The 21,043-nt window shown below is 33.3% G+C and overlaps 1 protein-coding gene across 9 annotated transcripts in view; it reads left to right on the plus strand.

The window, feature by feature from the left end:
• Map4k3 (mitogen-activated protein kinase kinase kinase kinase 3) overlaps window positions 1-21,043 on the plus strand; it is a 198,846-nt gene that overhangs the window by 170,868 nt on the left and 6,935 nt on the right. For 5 of the 9 annotated variants that reach the window (XR_009225235.1, XM_058573642.1, XM_058573647.1 and 2 more), the window contains 10 exons: window positions 1,632-1,716; window positions 2,995-3,074; window positions 6,686-6,746; window positions 6,829-6,946; window positions 8,670-8,728; window positions 10,388-10,491; window positions 13,879-14,050; window positions 15,357-15,392; window positions 18,598-18,666; window positions 18,749-18,841. Coding sequence is in view for 8 of the 9 variants with exons in the window: in XM_058573642.1 (XP_058429625.1) it covers window positions 1,632-1,716; window positions 2,995-3,074; window positions 6,686-6,746; window positions 6,829-6,946; window positions 8,670-8,728; window positions 10,388-10,491; window positions 13,879-14,050; window positions 15,357-15,392; window positions 18,598-18,666; window positions 18,749-18,841 (877 nt within the window). In the remaining variant the exon portion in view is untranslated. The remainder of the gene's footprint in view (window positions 1-1,631; window positions 1,717-2,994; window positions 3,075-6,685; window positions 6,747-6,828; window positions 6,947-8,669; window positions 8,729-10,387; window positions 10,492-13,878; window positions 14,051-15,356; window positions 15,393-18,597; window positions 18,667-18,748; window positions 18,842-21,043) is intronic. The other 4 variants (XM_058573645.1, XM_058573662.1, XM_046425423.2 and 1 more) reach the window with 1 other exon arrangement.

The raw sequence follows: 21,043 nt of genomic DNA on the forward strand, positions 1-21,043 counted from the left end.
TTCAACATTACTGATCTCATGTAATGGGAGTGCTGAATAATATGATCATGCTTCCTTTATAGTATTAAAATTATATTAAGTCAATGTATAAGTTTAGATTAGTATGGAGAGAGCTATATTTCCATCACTAAAAATCTATAATCTAAAACCTCATGTAACATTTAGCTGTCCTTAGTTCTAGTTTTTTTACCTCCCACCTCTACTTTTACATATGATACTTAAATATTTAAAATTATAATTTGAATACTAATTTATAAATTAAAATATAATTTTTAAATAACATTTATATTACCTAGCATATATATACTTATAACAAAGAAATATAATAGGCAAACTTACCATTTGGCCATAAGATAAAGCTCTTACTTCAGGTGTGTAATTTGACAGGGAAAAGCTGGTAACAGTGGAATGACAGATAAGATCCAACTATACAAATTAACTTAAGGTTGGGACCAATTGTTTGGTCCTGACTTGCCACTTGGATTTCTAGAGGTTAGCAGTACCTTAACATACACATTTTGTTAGTCTTCTTAAAAGGTATTAATTTGATTTTCTTAAGTGATACAGTTTCAGCCCTACATCATTGGTCACTGGCCACCTGATGATATTGCCAACCCAAGTCATTCTTTTTGGTACTTAAATCTTTAAAAATATTGATTGATACATTTCTGTCATTAAAAAGGAAATGTTAAGGTTTTTGTCATGATTATTTTATGTTAATGATATCAGAGTGTTCTGAGCATGTTGCCTCCACATTTGATAAGGTGCTACAAAGTGCTGTTATGTTAATTTAGAACAGACTGGCAAATACAGAAGTTTCCTCTGGCCAGATATTTTTGTACTAATTTTTCTTCAAATAGTTGGTTATAAATGCAAACTTTATGTATTTAATCAAAATGATAATTTCAAAACTTAACATTTTGCCCTTTGAGAATATAATGTACAATTCAAGTGTAATTATATTTATTTGAAAGATTTTTAAGTGGACTTGATAAATTAATAAGAACATCAAAGAATAAAACTTTCTAGTGAATCTTACCAAGGGAAATAATCAGATTGTTCTTTTTTTTTTTTTTCAAAGACAAAAGAGTCTATATGTTTTTGAGTTTGAAGCACCACATGCATGAATTTCAAATCAACTACACCTCTTTTATAATATGAAATGTAATGATTGATACCAGTTTTATCATGAAACCAAATGAGACATTTTTATATCTTTATGGAAATTATGGTTTTCTTCTTACCAGAGAATATTGTAATGTTTTTGATATGGAACATGTCAATGATATTCTTATAAGCAAATTATTAGGCAGAATTGTTCACTATTATTGCTTTGTTCACTTGAAAAGAGACAATAAAATATGAGTGAATTTTTCTTTTCCTCTCAAGTAAATTCATTGTTGCATCTAGAAACTTTGTGCTACCAAAAAATTTATAATAATAGCCTAGAAAAAAAAATATTCTGTAAAAAGTTAGGCTGATGACTGATTCAACACATTTTATTTCTGTAAGTTTGAAGGTCGTAGTAATTTCAGAATGTTCTCCCATATTAAAATAAATGATTGCATTTTACATGTTGTATTAAGGACATTTGTTTGTCACTGTCTCATAGAAGTTATTTGTTTTTCCAGATGGGTGCATGTTTTTCAAAGGTTTTTAATGGGTGTCCCTTGAAAATTCACTGTGCAACATCCTGGATAAACCCAGATACACGAGGTAGTACCGTGAGTTTTTATCTGTTATCTAATTTTTTTCAACTGGGACTATGAAAGCATTTGATTTAATTCATTTTCTAAATATTTTTCTGAAAAATATTTGGTTATAATTTTTTAATTTTAAGATACATAAGTTTGTTTATACTGTTGTCAGTGTTTGGGTGGCACATAAAATTAAAATTTCACCAGAGTCGCTGTATCAATGTAATAATATATTCTACACCGCTTGGATTTCCTTCAGAAAAGTTTCTTTTGCAGCACAAAACAGTCATTTTTTAGTTTAGTTTATTTTTTAGACAGTCATTTACTGAAGGAATTTAGCTATGAGAACCCAGGGGCTAGTGACCACTTTAGAGGATCTGACTGTAAAAGGGGTCATAATCAGAATAGTTGTTTTTAGGAAGTAAGCAAGGACTCTGTTCCCCTGCCGTATCTGTATCTTAGTACCTGTCTATGCAAGATACACATAGAAACATATGAACCTTTTTGCATGTATATGTATAAAAACACATATGTGTTCTAAAAGTTCAAGGTCGGTACTTTTATTTCGTGGATACACAAACTGACTCCAAAAGATTTGTTGTTTCACAAAGTCAGTTGGTAGAGCTTCAGTTTAAACCCACTTCTTTCTGTCTGACCCCACATTTCATAGTATTAAATTTGCCAGTTCTAGTCCTAAGTGCTAGGCAGTTTAGGAATTCTCTTGGCATTCTAAATTGCTCTCAAAATACTTCAGTTTGGTCTGAAGAAGCTCTTGACCTGATCTTTTATCTTATCTTAAGAACAGATCCTGTAGGGCCAAGGCCAGGCTTCTGCTATCTTCCAGGAGATATTGAGTTCCTTAGTAGGAACCCAGGTTTTAGTTAACATTTTTTTATAGATACCAATCAGATTCTGTTTTTTTTATGTTAATGCTTATCATACCTGGAAAAATAATATTCTGTAAAAATGTTTTTTATCTGTTCTCTCTGTTCCTGGTTTACATTCTGAAGTCATTTGCACATGTTCCTGTTTTCAGGGGGTTTTAGGAAAAGTAGCTGCAGACTCAAGTCAGTGGTACCTTCTGATGAGTGAAAGTCTAGCTGGCCACTCCCAAATACCCTCCTTATATTTATATGTAACTCAATTCAATAGTCTAGAGTGCCTCACCTCTTCTTTGCATTAAAATTCAAAGTATTTACAGTAATTTTTTGTTATATTAACACATACTTAACTGAAAGTTAAACTGTATAAAAGTATCTTATTGAAATCAGTTAGTGAAGTACTTTTGTTATTACAGATCAATATTTGATATTTGGTGCCGAAGAAGGGATTTATACCCTTAATCTTAATGAACTTCATGAGACATCAATGGAGCAGGTATGTTATTTGGTACATCTTCCCCCCTCCCCAAGTTATTGTAAGTAGACTATAAATAAGTTTCACTTTTATGCTTTGGTGCCTCTTTTATTCATAACACCTTCACAGAACATGTTCTGTTTACAGATACTTAAGACAGAGTCACTGGACTAGTCCTTACATTTGAGAAGCTCGTGATATACCAGGGAAAACAGACATAAATCAATAAGTAGAACACTCAGATTATATGTCACACTGAGAACAAACACAGAGTATAGGCCAAAAGAGATAGGTGGCCTACACTCTGTACTTCCTGGGAGAGGAAGAAAAAGGGGTGTTTGAGGTGGACCTTAAATGATAATGCATAGAAATTTGTCAGCCAAACAGAAAGAAGACAAATATGTCAGCATTGAGTTGTGAAATAACATGGCAAGTGTGAGAAACAGTGACTGGACAATTGGGAGCACAGAAGAGTGACAGTAGTTGGAGCTAGGTAGGGGGACAGATGCCAAACCTCAGAGCTTTGTGTGCCACACTGATGATCAGGTCTGTTTTAGAAATATGTGTTTGCTGTATGGTAGGATATGAAACTAGAGACTAGGTCAAAGGTAAAGGAGTGAAGTTTGGTGTGGAGATAAAGAGGGCAGAGAATAATATGGGGTTTGGAATAATTGTATGGGGCCATTGTTCATTGTTAGAATGAGTTGGGATAGCTTTTGGCATTTAGCACCCAGAAGCTTGCAAAAATCATAATGATGATATTACCAATAACTATAAAATTTTTTTACTGTGTGACAGCCTCAGATTTTATTTGCTTGACATATATTATCTAACCCCTATAGAATCTCTGAGAGAACCCATTACAGTTCTTAATTCACAGATGAGAAAAACTAAGTTTCAGAAAGGATTAAACTTGCCAGGCATCCCATAGCTACTAAGTGGCCGCACTGGGGAACGAACCCAGGCAGGGTGGCCTCAGAGTCCATGTCCTTAACTTCACCACACTGCCTCTCCCAGCCCATAGCCTTTGTAGAGAAAGATGAAAGAGCTAGAATTGGCCAAATTGAATGATGAGTTCAATATGGAGGCTTAGGAGAGGACTCAGTTAACTCCAGGTTTCCAACTTGAGTGACTGGGTGCATGACAGTGTCATTTTCAGGGGAGAGGCTGATTTTAGAAGAACAACAGTGTAATCAATTTGGTTATGTCATTTTGAGGGCTTGTGGGATGTGTAACTAATTTTCCTTTATCGATGAATATCTCCTTTACAAATAAAACAGAGAGAGATCTGTAAATTATAATTTCTTCATTACAAAGCATTTCCATCTTTTGTCACATTTTTTTTAAAGCAAATTTTCTAAAAGGGTCCTAAACTATATGATGTACTGTGAATCTTTTAATCTGGAATTGTTATACAATGAACTTGTTAAAAAGTACATAAGAACCATGGGAAAGAGAAGAAATGGATTCTGTTATTTGTAGTAATTAGTAGATAAGTAATTCAAAGGTGGTAATATTGTTATTGACTATAAAGTGATAATCAAAATTATTGGTAACATGTAGAACATTTATCACCTAATTTAAGACACCCAGATGAAAGCACACATCAATCCTATCCAGCCCCAGTCTACAATAACTTCTTTTCTTAATTGCTTTAGCATTTGAAATTTTCTGAGCTAAACATTGCCCTTCAAGGTGAGACATTTTTTTCCTTTCAGGGGACGCCTTTGAGAGTAGAGAATGAGAATATGTAAAATCCTGAGTTTTTTCATCTTATTGTGAAATTGATTATTAGGTTGACTTTCTCTATACTCTGGGGAAAATAAACTGGGTTGTGTAAGTCTTCTAGCTTGGGGATGATACTACAAAGTGAGAAAATGAAGCAAAATAGGATCCTGATTTAAAATTTTATTTTTCTGCTTTTACTACTTAAAACTAACATTTCTTGAGTACTCACTGTGTAACAGACACTCTTCTTAGTGCATTACCAGGAATAGCCTTGTGAGATATAGGTGCTCCATTTTACAGATAAAAACACTGAGACACCAGAGACTGAGTAAATTACCCAAGGTCACAGTGTCATGGAGAAAACACATTTATGGATCTAGGCCAAGTCTTGAATCTGCCCTTGATCATTTTTTTATTAAATAGATAGTTCACCCAGAGCTACCTTGCTAAAGGAAGTAGGCATTAAAGAGCTATAAAAAGTTTAGCGTTTTTGAAATTTGGGCTAAAAACAAAAATCCAATATGAAATCTAACACTTGAATAAAACTGTTTATAAAAACCTTTCCATTATTACCTGTGTTAATAATATGAATGAAATTTGTGTCATGTCCTGATGTTTCATATATCCTTGTATTTAATAAGCAAACCAACTTATATTTAGAAACATATAGTCTCATAAAAATCCATAGATTTGATACTAAAGAAATACTTAAGTACGTGTTTGTATGAAAATAAACCCACTTCAACACTGAATTAAATAAAAATCAGCTTCATGCCACTATGGTAAAGTATACTGCTCTGTGGTCTGGAGTATGTCATTGCCTCTCCTTTTATTATTGTTTTTCTCTATTAGCTATTCAGGGTCATAAAGTAATATCCTTAGAGGCCTTGATACATTTCATTATTCTTCTCTTAATTCCTGTTCCCTGTCCTCTTCCCAGTCTATCTTGGAATAACCTGTAGGAATTGCCAGAACAAACCTAAGCTATCACGCTTGTTAACTCAGGATGCCTCAATACATATATCAGAGGCTATATAGCCTGTTTTCATCAGAATTGCCAAGACGTTCTTGTTAAAACATATTTCTGGGCCCACCTTCAGAACTTCTGCTTCAGTAGGTGTGGGGTGAAGTCTGAGAACCAGCATTTCTAGCATGTGCCCAACTGATGCTCAGGCTGATGATCCAAAGACCACTTTGAAGATCACTGATATTCACAATGAAATGATTCCATGAGAGTATCTATTTTCTCCCTTTGAAGTGTATTGATTCCTTTTTCTTTGCCCTTAATACAAGCCATTTTCAAGCTTCCAGAGTGCTTCTCAGCTCTTACATATTAGATTTCAGTAAGAAATTCCATATGTGTGCGTGTATGCGTGTGTATGTCCTGTATGATTTATAAGTTTTCATCATATCCCTTCTCCACCTTTTTCCTCTTCCATTCTATTTCCATACTCTGTGTTCCACTACACCCACCATGATCCTTTTTTCTGTATCTCCCAAATATATGCATATGCCTAGGTAAATACATTTTAAGGGGAGTACCCAGAAGAGTTAATTATTCAACCCCAGAACCAAAGTGAAGGAATAGCTCATATTTGAAAATGTTTTATTCCCTGCATAGTTTGGGGGCTATAGAGAGCACTCATTCTCTTATGCAGGGAATAAAACATTTTCAAATATGAAATGTTTAGACTGAAATTATATTGCAAATTTTTTGTCCCACGTAAATATTTATGCTGGTATATTATCTTGTTTTAAATACTTATAAAATGAATTTCTATTAAAAGTATTTGACTTTTTAAATAATGAGCCTATCGATAGGACAGCTGACTGGTTAATGTGTACATGTTTACATGGTTATATATATTCTTTGTAAACTTTTTTCTACGTTTTTTTTTTATCAGCTATTCCCTCGAAGATGTACATGGTTGTATGTGATGAACAATTGCTTGCTATCAATATCTGGTAAGTCTTTTAGTTTCTCTACATCTTACAGTTATGTTATAGCTTATTATTAGCTCTTATATTGTATTTATTTCCTTTACAGGTAAAGCTTCTCAGCTTTATTCCCATAATTTACCAGGGCTTTTTGATTATGCAAGACAAATGCAAAAGTTACCTGTTGCTATTCCAGCACACAAACTCCCTGATAGAATACTGCCAAGGTAACTGTATATTTAATTATATTTTCATTATTAGGAGAAATACACTAATAATTCATTGTAGTGTGTACTTATAGGAGAGAAAATAAAAGAGAATTCAGTTGGGATTAATAGAAATTATGTGTAAGGAAAAAATCATAAGAGATACATTTTAACAAGGACTTATTTATCATACTGTAGCTCTAAAATTATTCTACTTTCACTTTCCAGTTATATTAAATATTTGTTTCTGAATTTTTTATAAGTATATATATTTTTTTTCAGTTGTAGTTAGACAGAACACCTTTATTTTATTTATTTATTTATTTTTATATCTTTATTTTTATCTGTTTATTATTTTTACGTGATGCTGGGGTCTGAACCCAAGGCTTCATGCATGCAAGGCAAGCTCTGTACCACTGAGCTACAAACCCAGCCCTTACTTATTTATTTTTATGTGTTGCTGAGGATCAAACCCAGAGCCTTGCACATGCTAGGTGAGCGCTCTGCTGCTGAGCCACAACCCCAGCCCCTCTCTGAATTTTTAATCTGTCTTTTCTGCAAAGTTAAAACTAATTTATTTCCTATCATTTTACATCACATGTATTGCCTTTGCTTCCCCCACCGCAACATTTTTTTCTTAGTGCATTATAGCTATACATAATAGTGGAATTTGTTGTTACATATTCGTACATGCACACAATATATAACAATATAATTTGGTCAGTGTCATTCCCCAATGTTTCCCCTTCCCCTACACACTTGCCTTTGCTTTTGATATATTTGTGTTTACATGTACAAAATTAATTTTTTCAATATACAGTTTCTAAACCTAGAATAAAAATAATTTATTGAATAGATGTTTTGATGTCTGAAGATAATTACTTAGAAGTTGAAGGGTTTCAATTTGTACTTTCAGGAATTTTAAATTATGCTATGCTTTTCCTTTTGTTATAATAGTTATTCCTCATTTGTTGACTAAAAGGTTTCTAAGACTAGTATCAAATGAATTTTACACAAACTTTTTAATATAGACACCCTTAACAAGATTTTTGTAAAACAAATGATGTAAAACAAAACCTTAAAGTAACTTAACAATCTGTGTTTCTCAATTGCTAAGTTTATAGTAGAACTAATTCACCACTTGGAGCACAAAATATTTTAAAAATCAAAATCAAATAAAAATATTTGCATGGTTTTCTTTCTCCTTAAAATAGGTTATTTATATAAAATTTAATTGAATATATACATGATTATTTAGAGTTGTTATGAGCTTCCTTTGGTGAACTATAGTAGCTATATATGGAGTTTAAAGTGTTACTCCTTATCAGTATTTTTTTTACAGGATTTATTATTTTTGCAGTTTTATAGGAAATCCCAAAGTCATATTACTCTATTTTCTAAATACTTTTATAGACTTTTAAAGAACAGTTAAGTCCTTATTCCATTTGAAATTGGTTGGGGGACATGGGAAATGAACCCACAATAGTCTTATTTTTAGTAAATGTTTTGTCAGCACTCGTTTCTTAACTCACTCTTTCTTCGTTGATCTTTTTTGTTTCATGATTGGTTAGTTGGTTTGGTTTTTATAGTATTGTGAATTGAACCCAGAGCCTTACACATGCTATGCAAGCATTTTTTTCAATGAGCTACATCTCTAGCCCTCTTCACTGATCTGTAACAGCACATTTATGATATATTAAGTTTGCCTACATGTTATTATATACTCATTTTCATTTACATTTAGGAAATTTGCTGTATCAGCAAAAATCCCTGAAACCAAGTGGTGTCAGAAGTGTTGTGTTGGTAAGTAAAGCGTCCAGTACCATGTAGCTCTCCTGTTTTGCAGAGTGGCTAAGAAATCTTCTTGAGACTCAGTTTTTTAAAGTCCAATATAAAACAGTACTACCCAAGGCATCCTTCCATTCATTGAGCTTATATCCACATGCCTTTAGTATGTGGAAACTTGTGCTTGTCATGTGAAGATTGTAGCTTCCCTGTTCACATACCTCTAGACTAAATTCCTACCCTACCCCCTAACAACTATTTTCCTGTTTACATGCAACAAAAACAAAAAGTGACTTCCTTCCCTTAAGTTACTAATACTATAAAAGAAAAGACAAGCAAGCACATAAGTCACTGCACCACTGAGTATAATGCAGAAAGAACTCTAACATGGGCCAGCTGAAGAAGACGGTCTTTAGGCAAGGCCTCAAAAGAATTTCACTGTGAATGATTGGAGAGGGCCTTTCTTTTTTTTTTTTTTTTTTTTGCTTTTGTTTTTGGTTTGTATTTTGTTTTGGCAGCACTGGGGATTGAGCCCAGGGGCACTCTACCATGAACCATATCAGCCCTTTTTATTTTGAGACAGGGGTTCTGCTAAAACTGCTAAGACCTTGAATTTGCAATACTCCTGCTTTAGCCTCCCAAGTCTCTTGAGATTATAGGCATGTACCACTTGTACCTGGCTGCCCTCTTTATAGTTTTTAATTTTTTTATTTCAAATACATTTACTTTATATCTTAAGTAGAAGAAAAGTCCAAAATATGAAGAAATTCAGTTTTATTATTTATAAACTTGTACTATAAAATTTGATGAAGCTGAGAATGGGGTCCACAGCTAATATGGAGGTGGCTGAGGCGTGAGGATCACAAGTTCAAGGCCAACCTGGGAAACTTAGTGAGACCCTATCTCAAATTTTTGAAAAGAAATAAGATTTTTTTTAAAAAACTTTTGATTAATATCTATAATGTTTTCTAGTGACCTTAAGAGTTTAATAGAAAAGGAAGGAATAGTCAGCTCCTTCCTTCCTTCCTTCCTTCCTTCCTTCCTTCCTTTCTTCCTTTCCTTCTTCCTTTCTTTTTTTCTTCCTTTCTTTTTGTTTCTCCATATGTTTGTATGTATGCATGTATGTATGTACTGGGGATTGAACTCAGGGGCACTTTACCACTGAGCTACATACATTCCCAGTCTTTTTATTTTATTTTGTGCAGTCTGTCCTCGAACTTAGGACCTACCAAGTAGCTAGGATTACAGACATGCACAACTATGCCCAGCAACAAGTGTTTTGTTTTTAGAACCAAAACACCATTGCCTCTGAACATTACTACCAAAAGCACTCTATGAACCACCTGAGTATGTATGTCCTGTCCATTTAACACCTTCCCAAATTAATTTGACCCATCAGAATATTGCCACCTCAGTTAACTTCCCTGCTGCCATAGATCTAAAGTTCTTCCAGATCCCAGCTGTATGACTAGCTATTGCATTTGTACAAACCAAAAAAATCTTGTAAGTCATGAGAGCATTTCTTGCTATTACCTGAAACAGTATTTCTTTTTTGCCCTGTTGTCCAATTAAAATTAAACAAACAACCAGCTTTTGATTTATTTTTACTTTTTGAAACTAATAATATAAGGACTTTATTTTATAAGAGAACTCACGTCTGCTTTTTTGCCTTGACAGTGAGAAATCCTTACACAGGCCATAAATACCTATGCGGGGCACTTCAGACTAGCATTGTTCTATTAGAATGGGTTGAACCAATGCAGAAATTTATGTTAATTAAGGTAAGCATGAAAGTCAACCTAAGACATTCTTAGCTTGAAAGCTTAATTGTTAAACTTTTCTGTTTATTCTCAAATTATTTTAATGATTTTGGATTATGTGGTAAAAACTTGCCAAGTTTTAAGGAACTAGGCTTGATGAAAGTTCTGAAAGACACTATAGTTTGGGTTTGGTAATAGGGAGCTAGAAGTAGAGTATCTTAATGTGCATAGATAGTTTGATGTCAAAAACAGGGTGCTAAAAGATCAGTAAAATGTTTTGACCTACTCCATCACAGCAGGGAAATAACACTCAGCTTAGTGTTTGACTTGAGAGGATAGGGATGACCTTGATGAGGGGAAAATGATTTGTTTTGGTTACCTAACAAAATTGTTTTAATACCTACTCATTAATTTGCCCAGCTCTTCTCATGGATGTTTTTTGAGTTTTTGCTTGAGTTTCCTCTAGATTAATGAATACTATTAAAATGTTTACTGTTACTCAGCTATAACATATTTTGAGGAAAAACTAACTTTTAAAATGTATAAAGTACAGGCTCAATTACAGCAAAGAAATATCAAATGAATTTGTTAAAATTGTTTTCTTTGCTGTTGAGTATGGATTAAATGGTCCTCTTTCATGAGCATTTGATTCTTCAATAGAGTAGGATTCTCCCTAGATTTTTATAATACCAAACTAGAATATTTAGTTTACTTTTTGTTACTTAAAATCTTACAAGTGACTAAGAAATCTATTTTTAGTTTTCACATCAATATTAACCTCAAGCCCGACTGGGGCTAAAGTGATGGAAAAAATAGTTTCAAGAAGGTAAAACCTATTGTGTAGTAATTTCACAAATAAATTCACAGAAGCAAAAATTCTTTAAACTAAAAGCTGAGGGGAAATAGCCTTATAAGTTTTCTAATAGCAGAGCTACTGAATACATCCCATTTATGGCAAAAATTGCTTTTCTCAGCTTCTCTTTGTTCTTACGTATTTGGCACATGGACACTTTATCTTAGGTGGAATGGTAAAGTCTACACAGTTTGATTTTTCTGTAGTCCTATCGTCCTTCCTTTTCTTCCTTAGTCTACTAGAGATGAGTTTTTCCTGTGTCTTTCATTCCTAACCTCTTTCAAAATAAAAAGGTTTCATCATATTATATACTGATGGACTGATTAAACCTTAGCTCAAGTGAATTTATATTATCTGATAGGTTAAGGCATTTATCCTCATATAATGAAAGCTCTTTTCTCCGTTAAAGGTATTTTGGATATCAAGAGTATGCAGGAGGGAATATATACTTTGAAGACATTAAAAGCTTAAAAATAACCCATCCATTGTCTTCTCTTTTCCCAACGATGATACCAAGGAGCTTGGCCTGATCTGACTGTGGAGGCCTATGGTGCAAATTCTGAGATAGTGGACTCTCACTGCAGTTCACCTGCAGGTCTCCTTCAAGACTGCTCACATTTCCTCTTTCCTTCAACTCACTGAGCTATGGGGCCTGGCCTGCCTCACTTAATTTTAACTTCACTTTCTGTGCCTCTCTGGCTTTAAGATTTTTATAATGTATATTTTATTATTATATTTGACATTATTTTAACTAGTTTTTATGATGTTTCTATACTGGACTCTTTATCAAGATTTGTTTTAAAAGAAATTTGTGCTTCCTATATTCGTCCTCTTAGTGACATTTCTAACAAATTTTGCTTAATTTAGGCATGTTTTTATCATAAATTAAAGTTAAGAATAAAAGATACACACAGCAAACATTATGTACTTACTATAAACTAGGCATAGTGCTAAGAGGGGGAAAAAAAGAGAGAGAGAATAAGATGTAAGGTCTGCTGTCAGTCACCAAGAGCACCATGATTTAAACCCTTGAGAAAGAAATCCCCTTCTGTTAGTGATTTATAGACATTGCTTAGCTGTTATTGGAAGCTAAATAGAAGTAGTCAAAATCTGTTGGGCTTTCTTACATGCCAAGAAAAAAATTAAAGACACAAGCATTATTTTCTTTCTGCTGTATTGTTCTTAATCATATTTCAAAGCAAATTATTTCAGTTGTTTTACCTCATTAAATGTATGACAGATATTCAAAGCATGTGCCCCAGGTAAGGGGAAAGCTCCTAGAGAGGCGATTTAGGAGTTGGTAGTCACAGGGTGGAAGCAGCTGGCAGCAGGGGAAGAAAGGGCCATACGGAAGAGCAGGTGCACACAGAGCTGCCTATTCCAGCCATCAGGACCATGTCATGTCTCCCAGCACTCTAAAACTATTAGTTAAGGCAGCCCTGCTTCACATTTTTATTTTCTTCAGAAATTATGAGTTGCCAGGTTAAAAAATAAATCGTATCCAGTAACTTTGTTAAATACTAGTTATAACCATTTAGAAAATACAGCCCATTTATAAGAGAAACAAAAATATAAAATATGTTAGAATGAACTTAATAAAGTATGTGTAAGACCAATTTTTTTTCAATCACCTTTTTTGTGAAGAGCCACCTCATCATTCCCTATGCCACTCCATGTTTTCTAAGTAGTTCCCCCAAAAGGAAACCTAGCAAGTTGTTGCTTTTCTTTCTCTTTATATACATAGATAAGTGTATCCATAAACATTAAAACTAATTTTACCTTATTTTCAACAATATGAAAGTGGAATCAGAAAGTATATATTCATTTATGTCTGGCTTCTTTTGTGTAACATTATATTTATGTAGTTGTTGGATATAGCAATAGATTGTTCATTTTCATTGATCTGTAATTTTCCAGTGTGTGAATATGCCATAATTTTAATCCATTCTACTGTTGATTGGCATTTGGGTTATTTCCCATTTTTGTTTTTCTTAAGTGTTGCTATGAACATATTTTTGCCTATTTTTTGTGCACACATACCCTTTCTCTCTAGAAGATATACTTAGGAGTAATTGTTGCATCATAAAGGATGCATATCTTCAACATTGGTAAATAATGTAATTAACCAGCATGACTGGACCAATCTATTCTCCCACCATCAGTGTATGAGCATTTATTAACTCCTCTATGCTTGTTATTGTCATTCTTTTTAATTTTAGCCATTCTGGTGGGTATATGTAGTGTTTCATTGTGGTTTTATTCCTTGATGATTACTGAAGTTAAGTGTTCTCTATTTTTCTAAATCTCCAAAATGTGAATTTGTTCATTCTCTTTGTAACAATATAAAAATAATTTTGGAGGTATATAAAATTAAAATTAGTTGCATTTAAAGATATTTCATAATTTTTCTTAATACCCTGTATTTCTGTGATAAGAAGCAATCTTTATAGTAGAAAGCTTTTTTATATGTTTTTGTAAACCTAAAAACTTAATGTTGTTCTCATATGATTATTTGGTTTTTGTTTTTCTTTTCTGTTTTTTATTTCTGTCTCTAGCATATCGATTTCCCTATCCCATGCCCACTCAGGATGTTTGAGATGCTGGTGGTCCCTGAGCAGGAGTACCCGTTAGTCTGTGTTGGAGTCAGTAGAGGGCGAGACTTCAACCAGGTGGTTCGATTTGAGACTGTCAATCCAAATTCTACCTCTTCATGGTTCACAGAATCAGGTTTGCAATTTTTATGGAATTTTTAAGGCTAAAGAATGTGCTGGTTTTATAAGTAATAAATTTGCTATGTTTTGCATTAAGCAAAACTGCATATAAAGCTGGTCTTAAATAACTATATAAGTAAACTGGAAGAAAAGTTGCTTTAAAATAGCTAATAATTTGATTGGCAAAGCATATGTATGTTGAAAGCACATACGCTTTTTTAATTAGAAATGAATATGGTAAGGATCTGATGCTTAAGAGCCTGAATTAGTGTATATTAAACAATTTTACAGCAATACATCTCTTACTATAAAATGAGGTATATGCCTGGGTCATCTTGCAACGTTTAAGAAATGTATGACATAAACTAGGACATTGTAAATAGCAGTTTCTCTCAAGGACACTATGTATAGGTAACCATTAAGGACACATTTGTAAGCTAGGGGTATAGCTCAGAACAGATGTGTTAACATGCATGAGGCCCTGGGCTTAGGCACCAAACTAATTTTACTTAGAAATAGCTCATTAATATTACCAATTAAATATCAAAGCACAAGTTCATATATGCTCAAATGTTTTAATATTTTAACACTTGCATTCATATTTTCACATTTATTATTAAAAAATCTTAAATGTATTTAGTTGTTTGATGCTGCTTACAAACATAAAGATTAATCTTTATGAAAGCTTATTAATATAGGAAACATTTAAAACAAAACCTGAACATTTCACGTTTTTGTAACTTGGGCCGGGTATATAGCTCAGTGGTAGAGTACTTGCATGGCATGCATCAGGCCCCTAGGTTCAATCCCCAGACCGCAAAAAATATTTTTATAATTTAGAGAATCTAAAAGTATTTAATGTAATTGTAAGTGGTATGCACTTGAAAATTTGCAAATTAATAGAACTTCAGTTGCCCTGCCTTCCCAAAAAGCATCAGGTGATTTTACCTTTTGAATCACATTCCATCACTTTACCAGGAATATTGATATTAGTGAACAAGTGAGTATTTAGTACATATCTGTAATTCCCAAACTTGAGGTTGCATCAGAAACACCAGGAAACTTGTTAAAGCATACTATTGCCCCGCCCCCTCAAAGTTTTCATCCAGTAGGCCTGGTGTTTCTATAAATTCCCAGGTGGTGCTAGTAATATGGGGACTATACTTTAAGAACTACACATAGACAAATCTCAGGCTAATAGAAAATCTGATTTTTAAGAAAACAAAAGTGACATTTTAGAATACTTTAAGTTTAGATTGTACTTCATATTGAATCCGTTTTATCCTGATATCTTTCTAAGTATTATACTTTATTTTTTTCAGTGCTGGGGGTTGAACCCAGGACCTCACACATGCTAGGCAAGTGCTCTATCACTGTACTAATCCCCAGCCCTTAGAATATTTTAAGTTTAGTTTGTTTCTTCATATAGTCTAAACAGCCACTTCCAAAGTATTTGTTGAAGGTATTGGAAAATAATTCTCTCATGTAATTTGTTTTCTTAAAGATTGATTTACATTGCCAAGTCACATAGCAGAACTTTCCTTTATCACTACATACCCTACTATTTTAGCAAATATTATCTCCAAGTAGTAAACTTTTTATAGAAAATTGATGGTAGTTTAAAACTTCCACATTGAGCTATGACAAAATAACAGTTAATAAGTAAAACTTGAGTGTTATGGTAAATTGGATTGAACTCTCTCACTTGAAAATGATGTCCTTTAAATATCTTACCTTTGTTTTTAAAACATCCTATTTGTCATGAAACCTATTTTGCTTTTTTTTTTTTTTTTCCTTTAAAAATACAGTAGAATGTTTTGCTATACAGTAGACATTGGCCACTTCAGACGGCAATTTTTAAAGGTCTTACAAGGGCTGTTTGTCACAGTCTTTGGCTACTAAGGGAAACGTTAAGGAAGTAATTTGCCAGTAAAATATTGATTTGGCAGGAGTTTATTGAAAGACTGGAAGATTATTAATAAAAAGAAAAAATAGGAGCTAAGGATACAGCTCAGATGCAGAGACCCTGGGTTTGATCCCCAGCACTGCAAAACAAACAAACAAAACACAAAAGCCTAGACATAATACATGGTTCCTTTAACACATTAAACTTGAAATATAGCTCTTCAAGGAAAGCATGACAACCTTTGGCAACATTATGAGACTTGTCCTTGGCTCCCCAAATTCTCTTCTGCATTCTTCCTTAACCACTCATCTTGCCTTTCGGACAGCTGGTACACCTCCTTTCCAAGTCTCCCCTTCCCTATATAACAGAAAGGAAGTATCTCTGATAAATATGTTGTTGTCACTGAATTTCGGTTAATGTCTTAGTTCTCTCAAGAATTTTACTTTTAAATCCTTTCTTTCTCATTGTTGGATTAAGGCCTTATTATCTTTTTTTTTCTTCTCATCATCAATCATTAGGTTTATTTAATTTGTATATTTTGCTTTATCCACAAATGAACAATTTCAATATACTTATTTTGGTATTTGTACAAATATCATGAATTACACTGATTGTTGCCCTTGTCTCATTGAAAATTGTATAAAACAAATTTTGGTCGCTGATAAATTGGAAAACATAAAAGTAAACAAAATGCTCTTTACCCTGAAGGCCTTATTTTCTGACAGAAGAATTTTATATAGCTTTGGGTAGCTTCTTTCCAAGGGTCTTTTGATTACTTGGTTTTGCCTTAATAAATTTATTTCATTAAAAGTTAAATATGGCAAATATAACTCATCTCTCTGTTTGAAATTATAAGATAGAGGGAATGACTATGGTTTTACATCAGATAAAAATATGATGGGGCTGAGGGTGGAGCTCGGTGATAGAGTGCCTGTCTAGTATGCATGAGCCTCCTGGTTCAGTCCCCAGAACCACCATTGTACATATTAGTGGTTCCAAACCCTACTGCATGGTAGGTTTACCTGGGAAACTTAAAACTTCTGATACCTCAAGTCACACACTTCCAATTAAATCAGAATATCTTGAGGGTGGTAGCCAGGCATCAGTGTTTTTTAAAGATAGTTTCAGTATTTCGGGACTGATTGTTGTAAGCAATTAGTAAAACTTCATTTTCCTGGCTTTCTAACTAGTGTTGATAGTCTGGCTGCCTTCTGCCAAAGTAGATGGTATAGACATGTTCAGATTCTTAATTTTCAGCAGTTTATTTTTTGTTGTTGTTGTTGTTTTCCTTAAGAGCTACAGAGATCTAGTTAGCCTGACTTACAGGAGGGCTTTGCCATATCCTCCTAACCTTGATTAGTTATAGCAGTAACCAAGTTCAAAATACAACAGTGCTTAGACGTCCTAATACTAAGTACAATGGGAAGCAGAAAACAAGCAGGGTAGGCTGTCTTTCCTGTCATACCCATGCTTTCAGGGAATGTGAAACTGGGAACAGACACTCATACCTGAGCTATTCAGTTTTGATATACACACAAAGCTTTGGATATACAGTATTCGTCTTTGCTTCATGGAAAACGAAGTCATTTAAACATTTTTACTTTGTAGGAACTTTGATAAATGATTGTAATTAAAATAATACTTCTTGTGAATTGTGCTGCTATGAACATTGATGTAGCAGTATCCCTGTAGTACGCTCTTTTAAGGTCTTAGCCAATCCCTAAAAAACAAATACCAAATGTCTTCTTTGATATAATGAGAGCAACTAAGAACAAAGCAGGGAGGAAGAGAAGGAAGAAAAGATTAACATTAAACAGATACATGAGGTGGGAGGGAAAGGGAGATAAAAGGGAAATTGCATGGTAATGGAGGGAGACCCGCATGGTTATACAAAATTACATATAAGAGGTTGTGAGGGGAATGGGAAAATAAACAAGGAGAGAAATGAATTACAGTAGATGGGGTAGAGAGAGAAGATGGGAGGGGAGGGGAGGGGAGATAGTAGAGGATAGGAAAGGTAGCAGAATACAACAGTTACTAATAAGGCATTATGTAAAAATGTGGATGTGTAACCGATGTGATTCTGCAATCTGTATTTGGGGTAAAATTGGGAGTTCAAAACCCACTTGAATCAAATGTATGAAATATAATATGTCAAGAGCTTTGTAATGTTTTGAACAACCAATAAAAAAAAATAAAAAATAATAATACTTCTTTGCATTTAGGTAGCATTTTCTGCTTCTAAAATGCTTTTAAAACTTATATGTATACAAATAATTTGACACTCAGATTCATTCTTTCAGTACATACTTTTTGCATATACTAGGCATATAATGATATAAAGAGCACAGCTCCAAGCCTTCTATTTAAACTTATGAACTAGTCATAGCCAACCTTTAGGAAATTAGTCTCCTGATTTCAAGTATAAATAAAAATGATACCAGGAACTGACATTTACTAGGTTGAGACACCAGCATTAGAACCCAAGTAACCCAGTTTAGTAGCTCTACATTTAATAGAAAAGATGTATATCCATTTCAAATGTAGCAGTCCTCAGAATTCTTGCTTTTTTTTTTTTTCTTTTTTTTTTTTTATAATTGCTCTGCTGTAACTACTTCAGTTTTCTGTGACTTTATCAGGCCTTCTTTTTTTCATAGATACCCCACAGACAAATGTTACTCATGTAACCCAACTGGAGAGAGATACCATTCTTGTATGTTTGGACTGTAAGTTAAATTTTATTTATGAACATCTTATTTTAAGAAGATACCTTTTACCTTCGTTTCTGAGTGACTTGTATTTCTCTAGGTTGTATAAAAATAGTAAATCTCCAAGGAAGATTAAAATCTAGTAGAAAATTATCATCAGAGCTCACCTTTGATTTCCAGATTGAATCAATAGGTAAGTTGAAGTTTTGTATTTCTTTCCATTATGAACTGTTTAATTTATTTGACAATTATATGAAATTATAAATGTATTATTAAGTACTTTCTCTAAAATATAGGATATAATGAGTATGAGGTCACTATTAGCCTTTACCTTTAAACATTCTCAAGACAGTTTAATAATTGTATTGTAAATAATTGTTTACCTTCCTTATAGATTTGGCATTTTCAAAAGAAATAGTTAAATGTTATTTCTCATAACATGGTTATAAATTCCCATTTCCTCCAGATTTCTATAAATTTCCCATAGGTACATTAAAATCAAGTGCTTTGTATACCCTATTGTGTTTTTGCTATTATCTCTGGTCAGAGAATTTTAAATATATGAAATTTCTTTTTGCCATTCTCACATTATACTTGTTACGAGTTTTCCTGGAAAAGGAGTTCTGACAGAATTAGTACTAGCTGTGTTTAGTTCTTCCAAATTTTACTGAATATACCAAATGTTCATGAAATGTCCCTATGTACAGACAGATAAGACAAGATCAAATAAGATTCTGCCTCTTCCTTTAAGGAGTTTTTGTATAGTAAGGTTTTACTTCTAAGGGTATTTCACGCCTACCTTATTTCAGATTATATTCAAGGAAAATAATTATACAGGGTGGTGCTGGGGAAAAAGAATGATGATTAGTATTTAGTGTCCTTTATCAATAAAATCAAGTTATTAATATGTATATATACACACATACATTGTATATGTGCCCATACATACATGCATGGTGCAGCGGGTAAGGCCAAGGGCAGATGGTTCATTTGTCTTATTCCTGGTTCTATTTTCCCCTTTCCCTGAACTAGAAAAGTCCCTCTCCCAAAAAAAAAAAAAAAATGATTATGATAATAAGAGTTTCAAGGAATATCTGGTCAGGTGGAATCCTTAAAAAGACATAGCCAGGGTCCAAAAACAAGGCCAATAGCAGAAATTACAGGCCTGAAGCCAATAGCCTGCTGAGTGTCAGATAGTAGTAGACTTTGCTAGGTGGTAAAAAAGACTGAAAGTATCCCACAGGAAATGAGGAACTTCAGCCAGGTTCTTTGCTTGAAGGGCCTGGAAATCAAGCTAATGGTTTTATAGATTTTTTTTCCCACCCTTAGAGGAAAAGATAATCCCTACTCTATATAAATTATTTCAGATGGTAGACAAAGAATTCTGAATAAATCAGTATTTTAATACTGTTGCTAGAATCAAATAAGATTAGTATGGAAAACAGAAATTTTAATCATGAAAATAGATTTTAAAGATCTTAATAAAATACTGGCAAATATCACATTACAAAGGGTAGATTTTATCCCCGGAAGACAAGGATGGTGTCTTTGAAATGTATTTATGTAATACACTACACTAAAGATTAAAAGAGAAAAGTCATGTGACTTTTCAGTAGATACACAAAAATATTCAATAAACTTTTCAGTAATCGATGACTTTAAAAAAAACGCTTAGCAAATTATTAATAAAAGGAAATGATCTTCAGCTAGCCAATTAAAATACCACATCATGATTAGACTGATTGTACTATCACATCTCAATATTATTTTACTAAACAAAAAAAAGGAAAGTATGAAGATTATAAAGAAAAGAGTAAAAATATACTTTTGCCAATGATATCAATTTGAAATTTTAGTAGGAGAAAAGATCCCTTTCACAATGGCAATAATATATATGTAAGACTAAATGTAGTCAGGCATAGTAGCACATGCCCATAGTTCCTTCTAGTGGAAGATTGAGGCAAGAGGATCACTTGCACCCAGGAGTCAAGGCTAGCCTGAACAATGTAGCAAGATGCCCATGTGAAGAAAAAAGAAAGAAAGAAAAAGGAGTAAATATAACCAAAACACATCCAAGACCCTTCTGTAGGTAATCCCAAATTACTATTTAAAGACATAGAAGAATATTTGAACAAATGAAGCCCAACATCATATTCATGGGTGGGAATGGGAGTGTAGCTCATTGGTAGAGCACCTACCCAGTAAACACAAGGCCCTAGGCTTGAACCCTAGCACTGTAAAAACAGAAAACAAAATTATGGAAAAGAGACTCAATGTGAAAAGGAGGTCAGTTTTTCACAAATTAATCCAGAAATTCAGTGCATTTGCAGCAAAAATCCCAAAAGCCACTTGACAAGATTCATATGGACAAGCCAAAGACCAAGAATAGTAAAAT

This window comes from Marmota monax, unplaced genomic scaffold (assembly GCF_021218885.2).
Source record: "Marmota monax isolate L192 unplaced genomic scaffold, Marmota_monax_Labrador192_F-V1.1 WCK01_AAM20220418_F8-fsc00015, whole genome shotgun sequence".
NCBI classification, from domain to species: domain Eukaryota; kingdom Metazoa; phylum Chordata; class Mammalia; order Rodentia; family Sciuridae; genus Marmota; species Marmota monax.